The sequence below is a fragment of the Xenopus laevis genome, chromosome 9_10S (genome assembly GCF_017654675.1).
Source record: "Xenopus laevis strain J_2021 chromosome 9_10S, Xenopus_laevis_v10.1, whole genome shotgun sequence".
NCBI classification, from domain to species: Eukaryota; Metazoa; Chordata; class Amphibia; order Anura; family Pipidae; genus Xenopus; species Xenopus laevis.
In genome coordinates, this window is record NC_054388.1 from 31589069 (window position 1) to 31600395 (window position 11327).

General features: G+C 41.1%; 1 protein-coding gene across 1 annotated transcript in view; it reads left to right on the forward strand.

Annotated features, from left to right (window-relative positions):
• cdh22.S (cadherin 22 S homeolog) overlaps positions 1-3937 on the forward strand; it is a 105493-nt gene extending 101556 nt beyond the window's left edge. The window contains exon 12 of the mRNA XM_041578395.1: positions 2640-3937. Coding sequence (XP_041434329.1) covers positions 2640-3151 — 512 coding nt within the window. The 3' untranslated portion in view covers positions 3152-3937. The remainder of the gene's footprint in view (positions 1-2639) is intronic.
• Positions 3938-11327: the final 7390 nt, after the last annotated feature.

Here is an 11327-nt window from a genome sequence, read left to right on the forward strand (position 1 = left end):
AATGCACATGGATCTGCCCAAGTGCAAACAGCTCAAATGCAATTTTCTGGTCAAAATCCACCTGTACAAGAGGCATCAGGTACATTTCCATTATAATCAATGAAGGGCAGCACAGTCAGGTCAGACATACATGATTCCACAGATTGAAAGGAAAGCATAGTACAGGTATGGGACCTGTTATCCAGAATGCTCTGGACCTGGAGCTTTCTAGATAACAGATCTTTCCTTAATTTGGATCTTCATACCTTAAGTTTACCAGGAAATCATGTAGACATTACAAAAACCGGATAGGCTGGCAATAGGCTTATTACAGAAAAAAGGGAAATTATTTTTTAAATATTTGGATAAAATGGAGTCTATGGGAGATGGCCTTTCTGTAATTTGAAGCTTTCTAGCTAACGGGTTTCCAGATAATGGATCCCATACCTGTAAACTGATTAACTATTTTCCCCTCAGGCTCATAGTGTAATGCAACTGCCTTCTCTCCTTTGTTCACTTAAATCCATCGAATTTCCATAGTGGGCGGCGCACATATTTTTTGGAAAGAATTTCAGGGGAGAAAGGGGTTGCATTACACTGTGAGCCTAATGAGGGTGGGGGGACTGATCACAGTGAGCACAGACACACTATCATGACTCTTTTCAAATCTCCATCCTGATGAAGGGTGGGTGTTCCCCCCCGAAACGTTGATGTTTGGTGGCTGAATAAAAGGGGATAATCCCCGACTGCACTAATCAGTGTGTGTGCGGATCCGTTTTCTTTTACACATTCTTTTCAAATCTGTGGCATCAGCTACTGTATGTCTGTGTACATTTATATCTATGTCTGGAAGTTTTAGGCATACAGGAGAGCACTTGAATGAATTCAAGTTAAATAAAAAGATGGTATATATTTCTTTTAAATAATGGTAAAGGATATTTAATCAGAGTTTCTGTGAAGACTCCCTTGTGTTCCCTTTTGCTGTTGGTATATAAGCACCAGACTGGCTCATCTGAATGTTCATGTTACTCTCCTTTATGCGAATGCATTAAAAGGCCAATTTTTAATCAGATCACTGCGTGTGTGGTCAGATTTTATATATGTAACTCATTACCTTCCAGTCATGCCCCCAACTGAATATGTTTTCTTTGATGCCCTGTTAAGAAATTGATCCAGCCAGTGCTAAGGTAGAGTAATATGGAATCTAAACCTCTCTCGTTTGTCTTCTCTCCCTTTATCCTCTGTTTAATATTTGAAGCCAAGTAGTGAGCCATGTGCCGCTGTCGTTATTGACTGGAAATGAACTGATTCAAGAAACCACTGCCTCATTAAATATTTATGCCAAGAAATAAGTAGCTCACGTATATCAGAGGATGCTGTAACATTCACTAATCTATCAACTAAATAAATGATATCGGATGAGTTTTTTTTCAGCAGGGGAATCGTTTTTCTTTTTTTTTTCCATGTACAATTCAAGCTGTAGCCAAAAGGGAAGTCTCTTCTCTGCAGAAACCAATGCAATAAAACTTGCTTCCAACAGATTGTTATTTATTACATGCAGTATTGATTGCATTTCTAAGTATAGACACTATGTATGCATGGATGCATTAATCCTAAAGAATAGTTTTTTTATTTATGTGATTTATAATTTAGCTGTAGGCTTTGGAGTCTTTCTTATGTGGTGAGTATCCAGAAACGCCTTGTAGCACCCTCAGTTGGCTGAAGTCTGGCACGTGATCCACCTGTGCTATTGTCATCTGAGATATTCTCATGGGATGAACACTCCCAATACTATTAAGAAATACTGCTATTGATGATGTAGAGTGAGCTCTGAACATCACAGATGGGTTTTAAACTGCATAATTCATGGTGGTGCTGCTTACGGCAATGTTAGTTGCTGCTGCCACTCTCCCCTTGCCAGCCCAAACCAGCTGCCCATTGGTCTTTCTCTCTTCACTCTTTCAGCGGAGCAGTCAACAAGTCCCACTTAGCTTATAACAATGTGAATCAGAAATACATATGTTGTTAACCTGGTATGTTATTGGATATCTCTTAGATGAGTAATAAGCAAGGACCCACTGCTTTCAGCCCACCCATGGGGTAGGAGCAAATGTGCAGCTTTAAATATTCTGCTAAATATGGCTCCTTGCGAGCAACACCAGATAATACTTGGTGTCTTACTGGCTGTAGTGCTGCTTCTGTAAAACTTGCAATCCAATGGACTTCTACTATTTTATTTTGCACCCTGTGCTATTTATGGGTGTCTTATCAGTATGTCTTCAGGGCCACTGTACATGTAATTGCTCTTGTATTTGAAAGGCAATATTGATAATCAAAGAGAACCTTTTTAATTCATAGGTAGTATGCTTCTGAAGCATAACAAGATTTTGGTGGAGAACATTGATACTTCTTCTTTCGTTATCAATGTTACAGCATGGCGCATCATATATATTAGGAACCTGATTTGTCCAGATTTTGACCATCATTGTGGCTTTAACAGAAACCACAGTGTCCCTGGAAGCTGTACATTGTGACCTCTATGGGTGCTTTATTGAAATGTATGCAGATATCCATATGTACAAATATGCAGCTAAAATGTTCTGTTAATATAGTTTGGTCCTTTTTATAACAATTCATTGTGTCTTTTGTGCAACCCACAGTACTGATCTTGCTTATCTTGGCTCTGAAGAGGCATCATCAGGGCCACTTGACTTCAGAGGAAGATGAAGACATGAGGGACAATGTGATCAAGTACAATGATGAGGGAGGTGGTGAGCAGGACACTGAGGCATATGACATGTCTGCCCTGCGCAGTTTATACAACTTTAGCGACGGCAGTGAGGCTGGGGGAGATAGTTCCTTGGCCTCTCAGCGTCACCAACTGCCCCAGTGGTTCCCAGGTGCAGAGCTGGACTTCTCACTATTTGGGGATTATATCAGCCGGAAGGTGAGGCTGGCGGATCAGGATTCAACTGTGCCTCCTTATGACTCATTCCAGACTTATGCCTTTGAAGGCTCGGGCTCCAGTGCTGCTTCTCTAAGTTCTATTAGCAGCTGGTCAACGGGCTCAGAGCAAGACTTCTCACAGCTGGGTTCTTGGGGGCCCAGGTTCCGCCAGTTGGCTGCTTTGTACTCTGGACATCGGGGGCAGGAAGAAAGCCCAGGATCCTAGCCCCCCACATACCCCCACTTATCAGGGTAACAAGACTTTATCTTTCTTTACAGGGGATAACCATTCATATTTATTACAAATCAATGTATAAACACAAGGAGACCTAACTGAAACTTCTCAGCCGTCCTCTCCAATAAAGGTTCCTACTACACAGCCTCAGCCATAGGAAATGTCCCTTTCACTGTATTACACAATACACAGATTCTTCATCATCCACACATCATTACCCCCAGATTTTTTGTTATTATACACACATAATAAACATCCACCTTATTACACAATGACTACCAAAGCATCAGTCATTATTGCATATCAGACACTTGTTATTATAGGCCTATATATCATTAGCTAAAGTGCTGCTGTCATATAGAGCATGTGGCATACATTGCTCTATCATTAATTTTGTCACAGTAATCAGTAGATCATCAATAGATGACAGTTGCTCTCAAAGCAGTACATAAAACAACACACAGCTTATTTAATCACCCTAACCAAAATATTGCCTTGTTCTGGGGCAATTCTCATATTCCAAACACAGATAAATAGCAGGGTAACCTCAGGGGAATGGCTCTCAATCCAGAGGAGGACATACCAACAGTATGAGTGGATGTGTAAATAATCTTTCCTGGAACCACTTCTCTGGCCATTAGATTCTTCCCCTTCCAGCATTACCCATGCAGTACTAACAAAGAGACTAAACGTCCCATAATGCAGTGCAGCCAAACCCAGAGGCAATGTCATTTATCATATTTCTTCAGAAGACAGAATAAAAGTTTCTTCTTTTAATCTCTTTATCTTTCCTGTCTCAATCTGACATGGTGACATGCTGTATATAGTTGGACTAGTTGATAAAGGGATTCAGTGTTAACCAGAAAATGAAGTGAAATTACTGAAAATTTCTTTTTTAAAATCCATTGCCAAGGAAATGGTTGGGTAAATGGCACTCAATGGCACACGAATGTGAGTTCTACTAACCTTGCACATTGATGGTTATGATGAGGGATATACTGTAACAAGATCGGATCTAGGGGTAGGCAGAAGAGGCATGTGTCTCAATTGTAGTGGGACACAATTCTAAAATATTGTCGTTTTTTTTAACAGCCTTTATTCCAAGTTCAACAGTACCAGAAGCAACAGCATCCAGAGTAATAAATTGAAATATACACACACAGTGCATCTATCAATGCAATACTCTCACTCTCACCCTTTAAACTTTTGTTCTGGCTCTTAAAGGAGAAGGAAAAGTCTTCTAACTTGGGGGTTCCAAAAGTTAGGCACCCCCAAGTGATTGTATATACTTACCTGAAACCCAGGGCCAGTGCTCCTATCAGAAGAAAACTGCACCAGCACGGGATTCTTCCAGCAAGGACCACATAGCAACCGTCTTCCAGCTTCTTCTTTCTTCAAATTTCCTGGGGCTTTTTCGGGATGCCTAACTTTTGGAAACCCTAAGTTAGAAGACCTTTCCTTCTCCTTTAAGCCACAACCTGTCTGTCCCAGCTGGTTAGCTTGACTGATGTATGTAACCTGAAATGGCATGAGCGGCATTGGCTCCTTCTAACGCCACTCACAAGTAAGTTGGTAAGGGTTGCATAAAGGTTAGTGTGCAGAAGAGAAGTGGCTCTGGATGGCCTGGCATGTTGGTATTCAGTTAAGGGCTGTTTAGGATTGATGATGATGAGGAAGTTATTTGGATTGCCATAATCAATTATGTTTTGGGATTCTCTAACTTGTTTTGCAAAGTGTGCTGGGTGAGGACCATGGGGGTGGGCCCTGATTGTAGTTGCCTTGGGTGTGCAAACTCCTTAGCACAGCTCTGGACATCAGTGGGGACCAGTGTTGAACTGGTCCACTAGGATTCCAGCAAAACTTCTGGTGGCCATTGCCTATTTCTATATGTAAGGAAAAGAGCATTTTACATTCACTTATTTTAAAGGTTTACTTATCCTTTAAAGGATCAGTAACACCAACAAATGAAATGTTTTAAAGGAATGACAATATAATATACTGTTGGCCTACACTGGTAAAACGGATGTGTTTGCTTCAGAAACAAATCTATAGTTAATATAAACAAGATGCTGTGTAGCCATGGGGGCAGTCATTCAAGCACAGGACACACAGTAGATAACAGATAAGTTCTGAAGAATACCATTGTATGCTAAAGTGCTTATCTGCTATCAGCTATGAATCCTTTGCTTTTTCTCCTTTTTTAACTTTGAATGGCTTCCCCCATGGCTACACAGCAGCTTGTTTATATAAACCATAGTAGTGTTTCTGAACCAAACACACCAGTTTGACCAGTGCAACACAACAGTACATTTTCATTAATTTAAACCACTTTCATTGTTGGTGTCGTATGTAGTGAGGAAGGAAAAAATAGTTGTTGACTGAGCCCACAGTCCAAGGTTTTCCCCCCTCCCAGTTTGAAACTGGTGGGGGGAACTTGAGATTTGCAGCAGGTAATGCATAGTATTAAATGGGTGGTTCGCCTTCCCGTTAACTTTTGGTATAATAGGCTAACTCAAGCAACTTTTCAAGTGGTCTTCATTATTTTATTTTTTTATAGTTTTTTTAATTAGTTGCCTTCTTCTTCTTCTTCTGACTCTTTCCAGCATTCAAATGGGCATCACTGATCCCATCTAAAAACAAATGCTCTGTAAAGCTGCAAATGTATTTTTATTGCTACTTTTTACTACTCATCTTTCTATTCAGGCCTCTCCTATTCATACTCCAGTCTCTTATTTAAATCAATGCATAGTTGCTATTGTAATTTGGGCCCAAGTAACCAGATTGCAGAAACTGCATATTGGAGAGCTGCTGAAAAAAAGAAATAACTCAAAAACTACAAATAATAAAAAATTAAAACCTATTGCAAATTGCCTTAGAATATCACTCTCTACAGCACACTAAAAGTTAATCAAAAAGTTTATTTATTTATTAATAAGGCTTGCACTTCCATGTAAGCAAGTACACACCCTTGTTGCACCCAGGGACATAACGATTAATACAGCAGACCCAGTAACCTCTGGGGGCTCAGAATTATAGAGGGTCATACCAGCAGGGTTTCTGGTTTTCAGTATATTTGTGCTAAACAATCATTTTACCATAAATCTGAACATGTGATTCAGCAGTTATATGCCTTTGCTTTTGTTGTTTATATCTAATATTTCTGTGGTTTCTGATTGATTCTTCATCCATTAATAATGTCTGCTGATTGATTGCTATAGATTTCTAGAACTGGAGCTGCCTGTGCACATTTTATTACATTACCTCTCTTTTCTGCAGCTCTCCGTTTTAAATGTTTTTATGGTTGTTATCATCCCAACCTGGCTGTAACTTAAATGGCACACTAGAAGATGAAAATACAGTAATACTGGTATGGGATCCATTATACAAAAAACTCATTATCCAGAAAGTTTTGAATTCCAATCGGCTCTATTTTATCCAAATGTTCCAAATTTTTAAAAATGATTTCCCTTTTCTGTGTATTAATAAAACAGTAGCTTGTACTTGGTCCAAACTAAGATATAATGAATCCTTATTGGAAGCAAAACCAGTTTGTTGTGTTTATTTAAGGTGTGAAGATCCAAATTACGAAAAGATGCCTTATCCGGAAAACCCCAGGTCCCGAGCATTCTGGATAATAGGTCCCATACCTGTAATACAATTCTGCTTAGACAGAGGCAAGATAGAAAAAAAAACACAACAAAAATGAAAAAAGGAAACATTCGTAAATTGCCTCAGACTAACAATCCTAAATATGAACAGCTCCTTTTACACTGCGGATGCCATAGTCCATTGATCCGGGGTCAAAACTTGGTGAAGTATCATTTGGAAAATATCTGCTTTACTATTGTACTCAACATGGTACAACAATTGATGATTTGTAGCTGCATGTTCTATTCTCAGTCATTCATGATTCATATATACAGATTTCCTTCCATCCCTACCTGTTCCTCCCATGACTTCTCTTTTTCTGTATCTTCCCTTTAACTCTTTCACTCCAAGTCCCTCCAGCCTCTCACCATCCCCTCTCCCTTCTCATCTAAACGCTCACAAACTGAATTAATGTGCCAGCTAATCAGGATCGCGTCGGATTTCACTCTGTCCTCATTTAATTAAGCGGCTTCGCCAGTTTCATTTTCCACCAATTAGTTTGTAGGGTGGATGCAAATTAAGATATTTGTTCTTTTTTTTTAAGTCAAAAGAAAAATCCTTTGAGGCTCTTATTAGTTTTTCTGCTGAAAAGGAAGAAATCATTTAATCAGAGGAGGCCTCAGAGACGTGAAAAAGGAAAGGAGGGATGGTGGAGAGGAAAAAGAGAGACAGGGAAAAACAAGTGCCTAAGAGAGGAGACTAAACAGAATGCAAGCACTTTCCTATAGTGGACTGGACCCCATATCTGGGGTCTCCTATTTCAACAATAGGGATGTCGCGGACTGTTCGCCCGCGAACATCGACTGTTCGCGTCCGCCGAATGTTCGCGAACGTCGCGCGACGTTCGCCAATTTGGGTTCGCCTTAGCTGGCGCTTATTTTTGACCTCTCACCCCAGACCAGCAGATACATGGAAGCCAATCAGGAAGCTCTCCCTCCTGGACCACCCCCACACCCCCTGGACCACTCCCCTTCCATATATAAACTGAAGCCCTGCAGCGTTTTTTCATTCTGCCTGTGTGTGCTTGGAAGAGCTAGTGTAGGGAGAGAGCTGTTGAGTGATTTGAGGGACAGTTGATAGTAACTTTGCTGGCTAGTAATCTACTTGATACTGCTCTGTATTGTAGGGACAGAACTCTGCAGGGATTTGAGGGACATTTTAGGTTAGGTAGCTTTGCTAGCTAGAAATCTACCTTCTACTGCAGTGCTCTGTATGTAGCTGCTGTGGGCAGCTGTCCTGCTGCTGATCTCTCATCTGCTGACTGCTGCCTGTAACCCAATAGTCCTTGTAAGGACTGCTTTTATTTTCTTTTTTGTTTTTTTACTTTGCTACTATAAGAGCCCAGTGCTATTAGTCTAGCTGTGTTGGGGAGTGGGACTGGTGTGCTGCTCCTAGTAGTTCAGCACCAACCAGAGTAATTTTTTTTTTTAATATATATATATTTTTTTACTTATCTTACTGTTCTTTAACGTGTCCAGTGCTGTTTGCTGTTCTTCATAGTAGTGCACCAATAGTAGTGCACTTGCAGGCATTGTTTGCCCAGTGTGTTCTTCAAACAACTGCCACCTAGCTGTGTGAGCTTGTTCACATTCTGTCTAAATATCAATAATAATACCGTCTCCAGAAACGCCACCTGAGTGACGTTTTCCAAGCAGCAATAATATATTCCGTATCCACTGCTGTAGTGTATACGTTGACCTTGCAGACATTGTTTGCCCAGTGTGTTCTTCAAACAACTGCCGCCTAGCTGTGTGAGCTTGTTCACATTCTGTCTAAATATCAATAATAATACCGTCTCCAGAAACACCACCTGAGTGACGTTTTCCAAGCAGCAATAATATATTCCGTATCCACTGCTGTAGTGTATACGTTGACCTTGCAGACATTGTTTGCCCAGTGTGTTCTTCAAACAACTGCCGCCTAGCTGTGTGAGCTTTTTCACATTCTGTCTAAATATCAATAATAATACCGTCTCCAGAAACACCACCTGAGTGACGTTTTTCAAGCAGCAATAATATATTCCGTATCCACTGCTGTAGTGTATAATTGACCTTGCAGACATTGTTTGCCCAGTGTGTTCTTCAAACAACTGCCGCCTAGCTGTGTGAGCTTGTTCACATTCTGTCTAAATATCAATAATAATACCGTCTCCAGAAACACCACCTGAGTGACGTTTTCCAAGCAGCAATAATATATTCCGTATCCACTGCTGTAGTGTATACGTTGACCTTGCAGACATTGTTTGCCCAGTGTGTTCTTCAAACAACTGCAACCTAGCTGTGTGAGCTTTTTCACATTCCGTGTCCAGAAACATCACCTGAGTGACGTAGTGTGATTTCTGCCCTTTACAGCACAAAACGCAGCGCTGTGTCAACAATGTATTTTCAGATACATTTTTGCCCTTGATCCCCCTCTGGCATGCCACTGTCCAGGTCGTTGCACCCTTTAAACAACTTTAAAATCACGTCGCGAACCCTATAGACTTCAATGGGAAGGCGATGTTTTAAACAGTGCTGCTTCTTTCCAGATTCTTCTCATTGTGTAAATATGAAAGTCATATAATAACAAGATGCAGGGAACACCAGAGGACATGCTCCTCAGTACAACAGCATCAGTGTGATTAGTGTTTGCTTTCCTTAATTGTTCGACATGGGAATGTGGAGCTATTTCCCTGTATCTCCCAGGAAATCAAAAACAGCTTGACCTAATTTCTAAAGTGCTTATCTTTTCTATGAGCATAAAATGTTCTTTTAATAGGATAGTCTCAGTTATTGCATTCTAATTTACAGTTAAAGGGCACCTATAACAGAAATGTTGTTTCCGCTGCTAGAAGTAGAGCCTGCACTCCACATAAGGAAGACAATAGCATTTTCACAAAAAAAATATGCGACTGTGTATATTGTTCCCAGGACCGCCATCAGGGGGGCACAGGGGGTACTCCTGTACCGGGCCCGGGCCTAAATGGGGGGACCGGCTGTGCTGCACTTTTCAAAATAGCCCCCCTTGACAGCACCAAAGCCATGCTGCCTCTTCTGGAGTCCTGAACCTCCGAAAAGCTGAAGTCCAGAACAATCGAAGTCCTGAAGCCACGAAAAAAGACCTAAAGCCACGAAACCAGCTGAAGTCGAAGTCCCGAAGCTGCGAAAAGACCCCAAGTCACGAAAGGAGCCGAAATTGAAGTCCTTAAGTGGCAAAAAGACCCAAAGCTATGAAAAGAGCCGAAGTTGAAGTTGTGAAAAGACACAAAGTCACTAAAGGAGCCGAAGTTGAAGTCCTGAAGCCACAAGTTCAGTTCTACTGAACACCAATGTGTTTTTTTTATTTTTTTATCCCTAGCCAAACATTTATTATTTTAATACTTTACAGGCCCCTGCCACCAATGTTTTTTTTTTAAAAAAATATTCTCTGGGGCCCCAATGTTTTTTTTTAACTTGTAAGGGGGGGGGCCTGGCACCAATGTTTTTTTAAAAAAACTTTTATGGGGGTCCTGACGACATTTTTTTTTTTACTTATGGGGGGCCCTGAATGTTTTTTTCTAACAAAATTGTAGGGTGCCTTGACCACCAATTTTAAAAAAAAGCTTTTATTGGGGGCCCTGGCACCACAGTTTTTTTTTAACTTATAGGGGGGCTTTTTTTAGCTTGTGTGTGTAGGGGGATTTACCTTTTTTAGTGCTGATGTCTGTGTGGTCTTTTAACTGTGGTGTGGGCGGGATCTGGGGTGGGACTTGGGGGATGGGGGGCCCCAAAAATGTTGTTGTATGGGGCCCCGTGATTTTTAATGGCAGCCCTGATTGTCCCCATGCAATGAGAGCCCAATACTTGAAGGGCAGCCATGCTTAGGCACAGGCATATGCATCAGGAGCAAGTTGGGACATTCACTCATTAAAAGCATGCATGTCACCCAATTTCCACACCATGCACATACTGAGGGAGCTAGAGCACTTGCTTGCTATGTGCATGATTGTGCACCAGCATAGCTTCCCATTCTGAGAGTGGACAGAGGGTCACCACTCAGCAAGGAGCCATTTCTTTTTATCCTATCTGGAATGGAACTCTGCTTTTTGTCATATGTGGGGGAATATAATAAAAGGTGCTAGGTTTACCTATGTCTTGTAACAGTACCAAGCAATCACTTCAAGGCACCAGCAGACCCAGGGCAAAGATCTCATTGGTGGGTCTTTGCTGCCCCAAGAAAATTGTGATAGAAAAACCCTCAAGCCCATGGACTTCAATATAATAAGGCAGGCACTGAAGACATTTACTGAAGGAGAAATGATCCCCAGGTGTGCCATGGGAGCAGGTAAATGACAAAATTGGGATTCCACAAGAAAAAACACATGCTGTAAAGCTCTTCCAGTAGATTAAAATAAGGGGTCTGCCATCATTGCAAGATACTTTTGTCAAAAGTTATACCAGATGAAAAGTCTGCTGGTGGCCACCTTGTCCTGGTAGGCACTGGGCAAATGTCCCTTTTTGTAGATACAAAAATTCACGTGCACACACGTACCTTTTTGCCC